At 42.0% G+C, this 17,087-nt stretch overlaps 1 protein-coding gene across 1 annotated transcript in view; it reads left to right on the forward strand.

Moving 5' to 3' along the window:
* The window catches only part of Egflam (EGF like, fibronectin type III and laminin G domains), a 103,087-nt gene that overhangs the window by 40,247 nt on the left and 45,753 nt on the right, over nt 1-17,087 (forward strand). Inside the window, exon 6 of the mRNA XM_021183287.2 lies at nt 16,792-16,907. Coding sequence (XP_021038946.2) covers nt 16,792-16,907 — 116 coding nt within the window. The remainder of the gene's footprint in view (nt 1-16,791; nt 16,908-17,087) is intronic.

Raw genomic sequence — 17,087 nt, forward strand, 5'->3', positions numbered from 1 at the left:
CATGTCCAAACAGTCTTCAATCTTATTGTTTGTGGGCAGACTCTCTCAAGGAAACCCAGATTCCCCCAAATGACTAGTCCTGCCAGCCAGCTTGCTCTAAGGCTTCCCTGTCACTTCCTTCCTAGGTCAGAATTAGAGACAGGCTGCCACACCCACTCATTTTAACCTGGCCTCTGGGAGACCAAACTTGAACTCCTTGCTTGCATGGGAAGTGTTGTTTTGTTTTGTTTTTTGGGTTTTTTTTTGGTTTGTTTGTTTTTGGTTTTTTGTTTTGTTTTTTTTTTTTTTTTTTTTTTTTTCCGAGACAGGGTTTCTCTGTATAGCCCTGGCTGTCCTGGAACTCACTCTGTAGACCAGGCTGGCCTCGAACTCAGATATCTGCCTGCCTCTGCCTCCCAAGTGCTGGGATTAAAGGCATGCACCACCACACCCTGGCTGCATGGGAAGTGTTTTAACTGCTGAGCCATCTCCCCAAAACCTCCCTCTGCTCCACCCCCTTATCCCCCACTGCACCCCCACCACAAAGGAAAAAGAAGTCACCTGTTGTAAAGATGTGCCTTTAAGTTCAGGTCTCCTGCTGGTATTTTTCAGGGTAGGCTTGTCTCCCTGACGTCATACAGAAGTATCCCTGGGAAAGGAAATCATGTACTGTGAGAGCCTCCCTTTACCGATATGTCTAACATAGAGTTTTTCACTTACAAAGCTAGTATGGTTCTCAGTTATATAAGGATCTGAGCTTGGAGCAAAGGACCAAAAAGCCGCCTCTGTGTACCTATCAAAGGCCTGGGCCCGAGGCTGAAGGACACCTTCTCAGGAGGAATATCTGGTGACCTTAACATCCCACAAGACCCCTGAGGTCTTTTTCTCTTTTAAAAATGAGTGAATCTTCCTTCCTACATAAGACAGAAGATTAAAAGCCTTGGAAAAAACAAAACAAAACAAAACAAAACAAAACAAAAGCCACATTTGCATGACTTGGTGAAAGGTAAGAGTCAGGATGAGAAAACAAAGGCCCTCTTCCTACAAGAGAAAAGACTGAAGAGGAGAAAGATATGCCTACATCCACATTCTCTCTGCAAATAAGCCAAACCACATTACTTTCTCTGGTTGGGGTCAGTGGTATCCATCGGGGATGTTCTGTTCTTCCCTGGATGTAGCTACCACAAGACTGGCAAGCAGGAGAAATACTGACCAGGCTGCAGAGATATTCCTAGAAACCGCATACATCCTGTTTGAGAGGATAGCTAGGGGGTAGGCTGTGCAGATGGAGAGGGGAGAATATTGCAGGAGCCTGAAGCTGAGATTTTCCGCAGGTCTTCTGGAGTGAGTCCCTAGGGAGGTATCATCCCTGCTACTTCAGTTGACTGCCCTCCCCCACCCTGGCCAATGAGATCACTACAGAGCAAGAGAAGTGAGCTGGTGAGGTTTCAGTGATGAGCAAGGCCAGGGAGACCACCCAGACATAGAGGTAAACACAGATGGGCAGGCCTTCCATGCAGCCTCAGCCTCACTCACAGAAAGGCCAATCCCTCACTGTAACACCCCATGCACAGAGATGTTGACAAGAGCAAGTGAAAGTTTCAGACTCCAGAATTCTGGAAACAATAGAAATCCCTCTGAGGAAGGACATACTGACTGAAGGTGTTTTTTAAGTATGGAGACGAGCATCTCTCCCCACACCTGCAGAGGGAATTATGGGAAAAAGAGGGGGAACCCTACATCACCCCAATTAGGAACAAACACATAATAATTACATCATTAATTATTATTATTATTCCTTTAATTTATTTTTGCTTTGAAGATGTTTAAACCTCTGTGCATTAACAGTTTGGCTTTGTGTTTGAGCTTGTATCTCATCTGAGTTGGCCTTTGTGATAGTTCTTTTCTTTTTCAGCATCTATTCTTAAAATATTTTCTGTTTCTCATATGTCTAACCTGTGTATGTCTCTTCTTGTTTACTTTTTTTTTTTCACCTTCCCTATTCCCTCCTAAGCAACAATTTAATCGCTGATACCTTTATCTTAAAAAAAAAATGAACTTCATTTTCCCCAACCCTGGTGCTGCTGTCTCTGAATCTCATACTGCTATTGCAAGCTAACACTAGGACTGCTGTCAACCTCTGTATCTATGAAGTCAGCTTCATTCCTAAATAATACTGCAGAACATATCTTGTGATCACAGCTCATCAGGGAGACTCGGATAAAACAATCAAAAAGATCAAGAAAAAGAGGAAAAATTAACAATGGTGGATATATTTATTCCAATGTCTCTCAAAGCACAGCCAAGAAACACCATACGTACACATGCACGTGCACACACACACACACATTTCCACAAGCTCACAACTTGACAATATTGGACCCCAAAGACAAAGAGATAGCTGAGATGGAAGAAAAAGGTTTCAGAGTCCTACTTTTAAAATGACCAAAATAAATGGATTAATGAAGTAAGGAAATCAAATCAAGAGCTTAGATAAGAAAGTTAGCAAAGGGAATAAAGTATTCAGTGGCTTAAAGGAGAAATTCAAAGCCAGAGGAAAAATCAGCATGGAAATTGAAATTCTGTGGTGAAAAACAAGGGAACCCACATGAAAATGAACAAATCGATCAGTCAAATAAAAAATCACAGTGGAAAGTGACACCAGCGCATAAGACCAAAACAGATGAGTTTCAGATGTGTAGGACAAGACGAAGGGGACAATCCATTCTGACATATACAAAGAAGAAAGATTCATGGGCATGACTGAAATATCTAAGAAGTGTGGGATGCATTCAAAAGGCCAAACCTAAAAGTTCACAAGGCAGAAGAGTCAAAGTCTAAAGACATAGAGAAAATGAGAGGGCTAGAGAGGTGGCTCGGTGGTTAGGGACACTTGCTGTTCTTCCAGAGCACCTGGGTTTGGTTCCTAGCACACACACCAGACAGCTCACCACTACCTCTAACTCCAATTCCAAAGGATTCTCTTCTGGAATTGGATTTTTTTTTTCTTCATTAGATATCCCAGGTCCAACTGCTCAGAGATGTCACTGCTCACAGAGGACTAGGCACTCCCACATTAATTATCAATTACGAAAATGCCTCACAGACATCTGGTTGAGGCACTTGTTCAGTTGAATTCCTTTTTCTCAGGCAACTCTAGGTCCATGCTAAGTTGACTACTGAAGCTAAATGACAGTGTTTAGCACAGTAAACCAGCAACTTCTAACACTAATAGTAGAGGAAGAAAAATCCGTATCATAGCTGCCAGGGACCCTGCCAGCCAGAACAAAAATCGGCAACACCATAGTAAATGGTGAACCCTTTTCAACAAAGAGCCTTAAATGCAAATATTTTCAACTCGCCCTTAAAAGACATAGATTGGCTGACTCAGTTATAAAACAAGATCAATCCATCCATCCATGTTGTCATGTTCATTAAGGTCCTTGTTTGGCTCATTTTGGACAGTTGATGAGACTTTTTAAGTATAGCAGCTGGTGTTATTAGGAGACATAATCTCACAGTAAACTCCTGACCCTGTGGTAGGAATATATATGTATATACATGTACATAATAACAATGAAAACAAGGCCTTGATTTGAGAGTGGGGAGAGGTATATGGAAAGGTTTGCTGGGAAGAAAGGGAAGGAAGAAATATTGTAAGTACATTATAATATTTAAAAACCCCAAGACAAACTACCTATTGTTTCCAAAAGCACACTTCACTGGCAAAGGTGTCCACAAACTGAGAGTCAAAGCATGAAAATCAATTTACCAAGCATACGGAAACTGCAAGCAAACTGGTATAGCTATTCTGATATCTGACATAATAGATTTCAAATCAAATTAGCCAGAAGACATAAAGAAGACCACTATATATTAATAAAGTAAAAAATGAATCAAGAAGATATACTATTTGTTTAACAATTATTGAGGCTCTCAAGTAAAAAAATAAATACTGAAAGACGTGGAAGTCCACAATAGTAGTGGGAGACTTTGATATCCCATTCCAATCTTTTTTTTTTTTTTTTTTTTTTTGTTTTGTTTTGTTTTTCGAGACAGGGTTTCTCTGTGTAGTCCTGGCTGTCCTGGCACTCACTTTGTAGACCAGGCTGGCCTCGAACTCAGAAATCCACCTGCCTCTGCCTCCCAAGTGCTGGGATTAAAGGCGTGCGCCACCACGCCCGGCCATTCCAATCTTTAGAAGGTCTTTTAAATGAAAAACCAATGGAGAGACTTCAGAGTTAAACTATACCATAGATAACTGTATTTAACAGATATCAACAGAACATTCTATTTAATAGATGCAGAGAACACATCCCTTCTAGTGGCCCATAGAATATCCTTTAAAATCAATTAATGAATATAAAGCCAGTAGAAATAATTCTTGTGTTTTATCTGATCATAACACTTGAAACTAACAGCTATAAAAACGTCAGAAGGTACAAAGATACTGAGAGGTGGGACCATTTGAATGAAAAGTGAGCCACTGGTGGGTCGAGGAGAAAGCATTTTAATCTATCAAATCAAATGAAAATGAATGAAGAACTTGCCCAACTTGTGGACTATAACTAAGGTCATTCTAAGAGTAAAGTGTGTGCATATAATTGATTACATACAAAGAATTGTCACAGTCTCAAATAACCTAATAATTCTCGGCACATTTCTATAGAAATGAGAAGCCAAGCCCAGATACTATACAAAGCGGGAAATAATAAATATTAGAGCATAATTTCCTGAAATGGAGACTGAAAGAACGAGATACATAATTATCAAAGCTTTTGTTCTTTGGAATCTAAGTAAGACTGGCAGACTTCTCAGCAAACAAATCATGGGAATGGGAGAAAGCACGCCAATTGATACAATTGGGAATGAAAGGGGAACTATATTACAACAGACTTGAATGGAATGCACAGGGTCATTAGGAGATAGTTGAAAATCTTATTTTCAAAAAGTTGGAAAATCAATAACAAACATAGTTTTCAAGATATATTTGACCTACTAAAATTATGCCAAGGAGATATAAACAAGTTAAGTCCACACCACGCAACAGTATTGTAGCAGTAATTAAAAGTCTCCTACAGAGAAAAGCCCAGGATCAGGCAGGTTCATTTCTTAATATTCCAAACTTTTGGGAAAATGCTAAAGAACTAATTATATTAACACTTTTCAAACTGTTCTACAAAATAAAAAAGGGAAGGAATACTACCAAACTCACTCTATGATGCTGAAACTTGAGGGTGTGTCTACTTGTGTAATAGCAGTACAACTATCATGGGGCTAACGAACCGTTTTATGCTTGAATTCCAGACCTACTCAGGAGGACAGGACCCACATATTGTACTATAATGCAGTCAAAAACATTCATAGACACCAGGTCTCCCTAGTCCTATAGTGTTGTTTAGTTAAATTGACATAGCATCAAACCATCTTGTCATCTGTGCGTATGACACAGCGGTTGAAATCACAAATGCACAGTAGCTGAGGTTACCTCTACTGTTCCTGCACAAAATTGGCTGTGTCAACAATCATGAATGTGGAAGGGATCTTCAGTTGTGTACTCACTAACGAATCCACCAAACCTATGACACAAGAAGAGATCCTATTTCTTAATCCATTTATGTGAGGTTCTATATGTGAGAGGTATGTGTTTAAAACTAGAAAGTAGACCATGAAGAGATAAAAAGAGATTTTTAAGGAGGAGGGAGAGGACAAATGAATATATGTGTGCTGATCAATATATTGCTTACTTGACAAGATCCAGAATCACCAAAGAGGTAAGCCCTTGGGTAAACCTGTGAAAGATTTTCTAGATTAGGCAATTGAGATGGGAAGACCCACCCCAAATGTGGAAGGTAATTGTCTTAGTTAGGGTTTTGCTGCTGTGAACAGACACCATGACCAAGGCAAGTTTTATAAAAGACAACATTTAATTGGGGCTGGCTTACAGATTCAGAAGTTCAGCCCATTATCATCAAGGCAGAAACATGGCAACATCCAGGCAGGCATGGTACAGGAGGAGCTGAGAGTTCTACATCTTCATCTGAAGGCTGCTAGCAGAATACTGACTCCCAGGCAGCTAGGACAAGAGCATTAAATCCCACACCCACAAAGCCACACCTACTCCAACAAGGCCAAACCTCCCAAGAGTACCACTCCTTGAGCCAAGTATGTACAAACCATCACAATAATTCCCCATGGTCTGGGATCCCAGACCCAATCAAAAAGAGACTGCAGGGGCAGTGGTTGAGAGCACTGGCTGCTTTTCTAGAGGACCCAGGTTTGATTCCCAGTACCTACAGCTGCCGTTACTCTAAGTCCAGGAAATCCGGCATCCTCTTCTGCTCCCTTCCAGCATCAGGCATGCATGTACCACACTTACATACATGCAGGCAAAGCACTCATGTGTAAAATATCAACCAACCAATCAACCAATCAAAAATTTGAAAGAGAAAGAAATCAAGTCAGGAACCGGTGTTTCCTTGCTCCCTCCTTTCTGTCTGTGGATGCAGTATGGCAAGCTGCTTCAAGTTCCAGCCAACGTCACCTCTCTACCATGACGTTCCCTCAAAATATGAGCAAAAGATTCTTCCTTTCTTAAGTTGCCTCCGTTAGGGGAGTTTTATCCCATAATGCAACATGTGTCGTAAAAACAGAGGGGAGAGGACCAGCAGGAAGGGACGGGAGTTGGGAAACAGACTACGAAAAACAGTTATGAGAGACTATAAGAAGGCCCAGCGTTCTGTGGGAACTTAGGAGAAACTAAAGAGAGGGCCTGGGGAGGGGTCTGTCAGACATTTTCTTTGTCTCAAAATAGAATAGAAAATTGACGCTGCATCAAAGAAGAGAGGCTGTGCTCTGGGGCTCAGGTGCCCTTCCCCCAGGAGAACACCCACTGACATCTCTCATACCTAAATTTACACAAGTTCTGGCCTTCCTCTCATGGCTTTCTGTGAATTATGAGATGACCACAGGTGTGATGGGGAGGAAGTTACATCACTACCGTCCTGGGCTCAGGCTTGCCAAACTGTAAGCAAATCCCCTTCCCTGTTCTGGTTTCTGTTTCCCAGTTCTTTGAGAAACTGAGACAGCGGGTTTATGGACCCAAGTGCTTGGTTATGCCTACTTCTCATTCCCACCACCTGCCCTAAGTGTGGATTAATGTCAGCCACCACTGAGCTTCAACTCCAGCACAGACCATATTTTTACAATCTGTGTCTCCATTTGACACAGTGTACTGCTGCTTCCATCAAAGTTTTGATCATTGGATCATCAAAAGACTGCAGAAGCCAACAGGGGACTAGGAGACTTCAAGACTTGGCATAGGGCCACCCACAGCTCCAGAGGGTGTCCTCCAGCAGGTGGCGGTAGTTTGCAAGTCATCCAGCAGGTGGCGATAGCCCACAGACTTGCAGAGCAGGAAGAGCAGGGTGCATTATTAGCCTAGTGTGAGTTGAATCAGGACTGATAGAGACGTTCCATTAGATTGCCCTGGAGCTGTTTCTCCCTTGCTTAACTAGTCCCAGCCAGTAGGGCTATACTTTACAAATCTACATTTTAGCTTTTCATCCAAAAGAAAAGCTCACAAGCTTATAAACTAAGAACTCAATTTTGTTTCATTTCTTCTTAAGGTAAAAAAAAAAAAAAAAAAAAAAAAAAAAAAAAAAAAAAAACATGCTAAAGGTTGTCATGCTTAGAAAGCACTGCAACAATGAAAATAATGGATTAGAACAGCTGAAAACGAGTTAAAGTCTATGTCACTTCGCCCCTTTCTTTATGCATCGCCACCAGCTGGAGTCAGCCTAAAATCACTTTATGGAGGAAAGGATAGCGTCTTGTTTATGAGCTATCTTAGTTAGGGTTTCTATTGCTGTGATGAAACACCATGACCAAAGAGCAAATGAGGGAGGAAAGGGTTTATTCAGTTTATACTTCCAGATCATAGTGCATCGCTGAAGGAAGTCAGGATAGGAAACTCAAGTGGGGCTGGGACCTAGAGGCAGAAGCGGATCCAGTGGGCGTGGAGGGATGCTGCTTACTGGCCCACTTCCCACGGCTTGCTCAGCTTGCTCCCTTATAAAGCCTAGGATTACTAGTCCGGGCATGGCACCACCCACCAAGAGCTGGGCCCTCTCTCATTGATCACTAATTGAGAAGATGCTAACAGCTGGATCTCATGGAGGCATCTCCTCAACTAGGGCACTTTTCTCTCAGATGCCTCTAGCTCAGCCAGTACATGAGCCTTTAATGGCTGTTTTTTCTGTTTGACTGTTCATTCATGTAATTCAAAATCTATGTATTTAATGCCTGTTTAATGTCAGGCAATTTCTGGGTACCATAGTATTAGCAGTAGGTAATACAGCAGGTATCCCTGCAGTCAGGGAACTTACATGAAAGAGGACCTACCTTGGTCAGGAAGAAAAGAATACTAGATGGATAGATAGATAGATAGATAGATAGATAGATAGATAGATAGATAAATAGATAGATAGATAGATCCTAGTAAGATAACTCATAAACCAGACGCTATCCTTTCTTCAGTAAAGTGATTTTAGGGTGACTCCAACTGGTGGTGATGCATGAATAAAGGGGTATGAGAGAGAGAGAGACAGAGAGAGAGTATTGTTATATTCCATGAGTAATGCATCAGCAATGATAAGCACTAGGGTGAAAGACTGAGATTAAGTACCAAGTCTCTATCCGGTTGCATGGCTGGCTCTAAATGTTCCAGTCACTAAGATACTTCTACTGTGTCTTGACCTCCCCTGATGCAGAACCCAATTTGTGTGCATGGTTGGGACACCACATTCAAGAATAGAGTCACATCTCATTACCTGACCCTGAGCTTCCCAGCCATCTCTCACTGGATCATTTTTGGAGCCGCGGGTTGTCATGTCAATAATCCTAAGTGCAGACTTTCTATATCAGTTTTCTGAGCTGCCCCTTTAGTGACAAGATGTTATTTCCTCAACAAGAAGCGTTGAGTTTCCATTTCCACCTCAGTATGTGTAGGAACACTTCCTGACTAAGGCATATGCTGTGCCCTTCTGCAAACTTCAGCCACTCCAGCAGGATTCCTATCATAAATGGAAGACCCTGTGCAGTTTGCTACTGCACCCTAAGAGTTAGTTATAAATCTGAAAGAGATCAATAAATACCTGCTTCTGGTCTCCACAAGCACACACACATGCACACACATGCACACATGCATACACACACCATGTACATAATTTAAAATAAAAATTTGAAAAGCAAAGTACTGTGTGTGTTTTCAGTGTCTCACCCTTGCTGAACTAGAACTTTATATTCTTAGGTCATTTGACTCAATTTTTAAAAATATTGCTTATGGCCCACTTAACTGTTTTCACAACCTTTGAGTGTCCTGAAGTCTGTAGCTTGAATAATACTGGATCAAATACATCAGGAAATTAAGTAGAGCTTTGTGGAAAGTATATACTAACATCTAAAGGTGTAGAGGAAGGGAACATTAGTTACGTCCATGAATATTGCATATTCTTACTTTTAACAAGTTTCTTTTGGAGGAAGCCAAAGCTTTGAGCCAAGAGTTCATGGTCAAGCCAATGATTATATGCATCTAAAACTCCTTGAGTGCCTGTGTTTGCACTTCATGCAGTTCGAGAAAACATACCCTAGAGTGGAAAGAAGGGCAGTGGTAGCCTTGTGGTGAGGACTCTGGAAAATGAACTTATCAGAAATCTTACAGTGAGGTGAGGTTGAGGGTGGCTGCTAAAAGTGGGGCTGCATTTCCCCAGGAGGCTGAGGATGAAGGGAATGGGATCCTGCTGAACAGGTCTTTCAATTCATTGTTAAATAAGGTCTAAGAGAGTATGCTTGGACATTGTTCAGACACATAAGGGTTAGGAACTCCAAGGCAGAAGATCGAACCTAGCTCACACCTGCCAATGTGAAACTACTCCCCTAGCTAACATGAAGACCACCTCTTCAATCTCTTATTTAAAATAGTCCATGTTCCAGCCCCAGCTGACACTGCTGCATACAGTCTTCCTGACTTCTGGGCAGGAATTCTAGCAGATGGTAGACCAGTTGTACGAACTGACCCGAGGGTCTCTGTGGTCTTTTTATATTCTTTCTCCTCATTCACTTGGCTATTTGGTACTTTCTCAAGGTGAAAGTTTAAAACCACTGTAGAAACTCTTCCATCAGAAAACAACTTGTGGTGGATTCTGTTTGTTATTCAGACAGTGAGCTCTCTGCCTTAGCAGTTCATGATTCTTTCTGATGGAGGTGGCTTTGTGATGGTTCATGCTCAGAAACCCTCCACCGCACCTCGAGTTCCTCTCTGGCTCAGTCTTGCTTTAATCAATATGCCAATACTTATTTGAACATGAGAGCAGATTACTCTTGTTTCTTTCTTTCTTTTTTTCTTTTTTTGAAAAGGTTTCTTGGGCACAGATTAATCTCACGGCCCAGAGAGAGGCTGGCTTGCTCTTGTCACAGACTGTCTGGAGTTTTCAATTACTGTTGAGTATGATTATGGATCAGAGAGAGGCTTTAACCCAGGCGTATTCTCTGGAGTAAAACCAACTCTGCTTGCACGAACAGAGAAGTAAGCAAGTCAGGGTCCCTGCCAGCTTTGTGACCACTGATCTACTCCAACAAGAAGGAGACTACTTGTTGCTTATAGCCATACGAGCTCTGGCTTAGTCAGGACTCTGAAGGCACAGCTGGCCCGTAATGTCCGCAGACTCTGTAGCTGCAGATTCAACCAATATTTGGGGTGGGGGGATTGTGTCCGTATTAAAGACATAAAGACTTTGTTTTCTTGCCACTGTTCTCAAACGTTGTGTGACTTTTCCTCATAAGAACATGAAGAGTGAACAAATGTTTATTCACTCGAGATAGGGCATGTAGGACAGCCCTCCCCTTCCCTCTAAGAAAGATTCCATCCAAGGCTTTTTTCGTGAACCAGTGAGTTGTGTTGCGGGTCCATACAGGAATGTGCATGCAGGGTTATTTACAAGAGTGTGGGAGGCTCAAAAGCAGATGGGGGACCAGTCACAAAAGCTTTTGTCCCGAGGAGCTTCTATGCACAACTTGAGGAACGCCCCACTGAGAAGTCCGGCTCTCCCCCACCCATTCCTTCCTGCTTGCACAGTCCTAGGGAGAGGCGTTATGAACACTGTAGATTTCTGAGCTTCCTGGATGCCTTAACTTCTATTTACTTCCTGAATCTTCTTTGTTACTTTCTGCTCTCCTCCTTCCAGGAGGAGATGCTTCAGTTCTGGGGAAACAGTTATACAGCAATCAATGCAGCACCATGTATAAAGCATTTCCATTGGAATAGATACTATAAAGAATCTATAGGTGGTTTAAATTATGCAAGAACTCTGTAAAGCATATGCACACACTGTGCCATTTTATATAAGAGACTTGAGCACCCATGATTGTCATCTAATACCAAGTGATCAGCCCTGAAAATATACATTCAAGTAACATTATACAGACTATTCAGGTATATTTAGGAATATGTAGGTATATACATAGATGTATATAACAACAATTTTAATGAAGAAAGAGATCATGAATTTGAAAGCGACCAAGGAGGGGTACAAGGGAGAGTTTGGAGAGAGGAAAGGAAAGGGGAAATGGTGTAAATATAATCTCAAAAATGGGAGAATTTTATTTAAGTGTAAGGGCTAGAAATATGGCTCAGTGTGTAAAGTGCTGCCTTTGTAAGAGTGAGGACCAGGGTTCAGATCTTCGTCATTGGTTGAGAAAGCCAGGTGTTTTCTCTCATAGATATAACCATAGCATTGGAAGACAAACAGGTGACCAGGGCCTTGCTGGCCAGATAGTCTAGCCAAAACGTCCATCTACAGATTCAGTGAGAGGACTTGGCTCAAGAAATAAGGTGGAGAACAAACAAGAAAGACACCCCAAGTGACACTTTACCTCCACACATGCAAGTACAATCAAGAGCACATGTGCACACATTAAATAAAATGTATGATATAATGGTAATAAATCAAATAGATGTAGCCAGTAAAAATCACACCCTGAGCAACCAGGCATTTTGGCTCTCCCCTATAATCCCAGCACTGGTGGCTAAGGCAAGAGGATTCTCATGAATTTGGGGTCATCTTAGGGTACATATTGAGTTCCAGGCCAACCTTGCTACTGATATCTGGATATCACTGAATGTAAAGCTTCCTATTAGAGTCTAATAATAGCTTAATATAATTATTATCTAATAATTATTATCTAATAATTAGACCAGGAGAAGTAAAAAAAGGATTTTTTTAACTAGGTGCAGTTGTAGTAAGAAATTTCCAAAATTCAAGCATAGCAATGAATAGCAAGTTTCAAAGTAGTTTTATTGTACATGAAGAATTATATTTTGTGTGGCTAGATTCCTTTTTACTGTTCCTTATTAAAAATTAAAGGTGTCAATTTGAAGTGTATCTGACTGCTGGCAGATCCATTCAACTCAGAAGAAAGAAAGCCCTTAAAAATCAGAAGCACTCTGATCAATCTATCACTGGGCTTGTTTCTCATGTCTTAGAGACCAGCACTAAATAGGCTGTGCTGCCAAAGACCTAATTCTGTCTTTTAGCCACAGTTCAAGTTGATATTTCTAAAGTATTTCTATGTGTAATAGATTAATAAATCAAGCAGATATAGGGAATAAAATCATATGAAGATAGGGCATGCAGTCAGACATTTTGGCCCTCACCTGTAATCCCACTACTGGGGAAACTGAGGCAGGAGGATTACCATTAGTCTGAAGCGGTTTTATGATACATAGTGAGTGAGTATGTGTATGCAATCGTGCACACACATGAGTGAGAACACAAGAGTCTAGTTATGTGTCTCTGTGTTTGGATATGGAGGCACACATGCTTACAGGCATGTGTGAAGGCAAGATGACAACCTCAGGTATATCGCTCAGCCATTGTCCACCTTCTTTTTTTGATACAAGGTCTTTCACGGATCTGAGTGCACACCAAGCAGGCTGGCCAGCAAGCTCCCCCTCCCCAGCACAGGGGAGACCAGACGCAGAATTGTGCAAACGGGGAATAGGATCTGGGTCTCTGTGTTTGTTCAGCAAGTACCTGATGCACAGAGCCATCTCCCCAGCCCCATCAAAACGCCTTAATTCTTTTTAATTTGGTCTCCATGATGGTAGAGCCTCTGTTCACCACAATAGCATTCTTTTTAGTTTCTATCTCCTGTGGCTATTGGCTGAGGTGCTTTCTGAAAGTACCATAGAGCTCAAATATTTTAAAAGTCAGCCTGATACACTTCCCTAATGACAGATTCTTTACATTTGTAGCTATTTTAATTATCAGCATGTTTTATCCACTTCTTCGACCTTAGTTTGGGTTTTCAAGTTTCTCTGGGGTCCCCCAGTTGTTAATTGAAGACAGGATTTTTGTTTCCACTCTTCTCTGCTCTTCTATGAGAGTTACTAGTTTTGCCAATTGGGATAAAATAATGGATTCTTTTATTAACTGTTTATAATTTGTTAACTTTTGAACTTAATTGATTAGTCAGTAAATCTGTTGTCAGCCTGCCTCTGAATGAAGGACTCTTATTTTTTTTTTTTTTTGCTGAGACATTATTCTTAAATTAATTCTAAAATTACATCTAAAATTAATCAATACCTGTTATCTTTCTTTTAAAGGATGAAAGTCCCAGGGGCTTCACGTAATTCATTCCCTTCTTGTCTTCCATGGAACCTCTCAGTATTTCTGTCCTATCTCATTTAATGGCCACAGCTTCAGACTTTGACAAAACTAGAATGCATTGTCCCCAGGATTAATCCTCTTCCTTTTCCCCTATCTCTTCTTTCTCCCCTGTTTTCCCAGCCCCCTTCAATTTTTTCCCATAAATCATCAAAGATCTGTCAGTGATACACTCTCTCTGATAATATCTTTGTTTCACTTTTAATACCGAACCAATATCATCTGAACTTATCAAACACAGAACTTTGTTTGGGCAATTATTTTTTCTAATCTCTGTGTCATTGGACAGAGGAGGGCTGCTAGTGTCTTGGGTTTGAGAAATTTTCTTATTGGAATGTCTAAAAAGAATTGAACAGTGTGACTGTCCACAGGAGCCAGTCTAAGGGCCACTGAAAACTCAGGACACTGGTGCTTGGTCACATCACAGAATTAGTCCCATCGCTGGGTAGACACAGGCTCACATACATGCCTGTCCCTCCAGTTCACACTGGGCATCACACACAAGCACATCTCATCTCCCTCTCATTACCACTCACTCTCCTGTTCTGGTTCCCAAGCCAGACGTGGAGAGCCAGTTGGAGACAACACATCAATCAGCACTGTTAAGGCTTGTCCCTCCTTGTCCCACACAGCCCCCCTCCCCCATGCTCTGTTTCCCCACTAGATCCTTCCTGTTGATCTAAAAACATGTATTGTCTGTTCAGAAAACATCATGAACCTAAAGAAAGAACCAGTTTGGAGGCTGCTAGGTGAAGGGGAGTGTGAAATTGGAATGCAGTTAAGGTTAAGGTTCTGACTAGCAAGGCCAAGTCACAAATGGTCTTTCGAGACTTTGAAGTGACTCAGGCAGTGGCTCTTCACTGTTCCCATTTCCTGCCTGACCACATACCCCTTGAGCACGTGTACTGAGATGTCCCAGCTTCTTTCTATAATCCATCATCTCTCACAGACTAGCCTTTTCTCCTAATCCATTCTCGTCCCACTGGCCATGGGGGAATTTTTGTTTTGTTTTGTTTTGTTTTTGGTTGGTTGGTTGGTTGGTTAGTTGGTTGGTTGGTTTTCAGCAGATTCTATTCACAGCCTTTTTTCTTTGCCTACTTTTATAATCAGTTTAGAAGTCAGTCAGTGCTGTTAGCAGAAAGGCATCCCAATGTCTGATAAAGGCTGAGCTAGAAGGCAAGCTTGCTCTGGGAGTCAAAGTTGGTTTCCCAGGACCCTCTGCCTGGTATGGGACCTGTGATAGCCTGCTTGGGAGACATGGTCTTTGTGACAGTTCTACCAAAGCTCCTTTTGCTCCCTATTTCTGGTGAAGAAAGGCTACAAAAGAGACCAAGTTTGCCTCCAGTTCCTCCTCCTCCTCAACATCTCTCAGTTCGTAAGTGTGGGCCAAATGCTCCTACCTGCCAGCGTGATCCCTACCTGCACCTCACAGGGATGGATGGAAGAGACTGAACAAGCACTCAGTGATTCTTAGTTCTTGTACTTCATCTTTCCTGGGGAAACTTCAGGGATGGGGAAAAAGCATCTCCGTCGAGGCTTCCAGAAGATGAGCTGTTAAGACAGGTTCCCCTGAGGCCGACGTAATAGACGGTATCATTCTGACAGTGATACCACATGGCTTCCGAGAAGTTTAGCATAGTGGACACAAAGCTCCAATCCCCAGAGCAGTGTGAGCTCCTACTGAACTAGCTCTTCATTCTTGTAAGTGAAACTTTGTAGTTGTTTCCTCGTCCACATTAACAATGTGAAGTCTAGGGTCACAGAAGTTAAAGAACTCAGTGGTCATGAAATGTATTATTCATTTGTCCATGGGAAGGGCTGTGTGTGTGTGCGTGTGCACGTGCATGTGTGTGTGTCCCCCGTGTGTGGGTGTGCCAAAAGACAACCTCTGATGTCATTCTTTAGACATTGTCCAGTTTGTTCATTGAGACAGGGTCTCTCTCTCTCTCTGGAACCTGGAACCTGGAGCTCGCCAAGTCAGTTTGACTGACTGTTCAATGAGCCCCAAGGATCTGCCCACCCCAGCCTCTCCAGTACTTAAATTACAAGTGGTCACCACCATTTCTAACCATTTTTTCCTATGGGTTTGGGAAATTAAACTCACGTCCTCATGTTCCTGTGGTAAGCATGTTCTTGATTCGACTATCTCCCTAACCCTCATTCTCTATTTTGTTGAGAATCATGGGATCTTCTTCCATGGTTAAATGACTTTCCTAACAATGGAAGCACTTCTCCCATCTTACACCACCAGAGCTATTTCCAACTATATCACATTGATCATCAGAGAAACAATGTGCAGAAAATCCATGTTGTCTTTAAAAACTCAAACCTACATGGACTTTATAAAATCAAGGGCATCCTTTTAATGACCAAAAAGATTTGTATTTTATTATTTTTCCCCTAATGTGGAATACCCCAGAATTTGTTTTGCATTCAGTATGTGCTTTGACTTTTATGATTCTAATAAGTGACTGGTTTTTAATGTTCTCTTTTCTTAATTAACAAAGTGCCAAGTAGAAAGAGATAAGTTATGCACTTTAATTACAGCAACCCCAGGCCACTTGGAGGATTGTTATCAGTAGCATTGAATGCACGGCTTACATGCGTTGAGAAACAGCATTGGTGGAAGCTTCGTGGGTGTGAGATGGAGGAGACAATTCAGAAGAGTGCGGTGGCTTCCATCCCGGGCCTCGTGGAGTTTCACGGGGCCTGGTTTTATCTGTGTTTATTTCCTTCTCGGTGAGCAGGAAGTGCTGCAAAATCAGGACCACTGTCCAAGACTGGAAGCTTGGAGTACGCTGAGGGGCTGCGGTGCAGCGCCAGGAGCTCCGTACTGGTGACTTCCATTTTCTGGAACCTTCCATGGGCTCTCCAAGCCTCAGTTTATTCCTTAGTAAAGTAGATCTTGATGTCTGGATAGAAGGAGGTGGGGGAGGATGGTCAGGAAGGAGAGAGAAGGTAATGCCGTACATGTACGAAAATGCTATATGTCATAAAACAACTTGAAAGCTGGTTAGTTAAAGAAGAATGGACGTTGGGACAAAGAAGGCATGAGGTGACAAGAGATGTGCCCCTTTTCTTTGTGAAGGTCCTGGGGAGGCTGGAAGCGGTCGTTATGGACCTGGGTATATCACCAATCCCGGCATGAGCGAAGACGATGATGGATCTGAAGACGAACTGGACCTGGATGTATCCTTTGAGGAGGTATGGTCACATCTGATGTTGACGCCAATGTGCTTTGTTTACATGATGGCCACAGCAGGCTAGCCATGGACCACTGACATGGGACCTCAGATTAGAATGGGCCCATTTGCTCTCAGCACAGATTTGTTTCCTCCATCTATGAGACTGGGGATGAGAGGCATAAATTAGTGCTAAGGAGTT

This window comes from Mus caroli, unplaced genomic scaffold, assembly GCF_978045245.1.
Source record: "Mus caroli unplaced genomic scaffold, Mus_caroli_1 scaffold_16, whole genome shotgun sequence".
NCBI classification, from domain to species: Eukaryota; Metazoa; Chordata; class Mammalia; order Rodentia; family Muridae; genus Mus; species Mus caroli.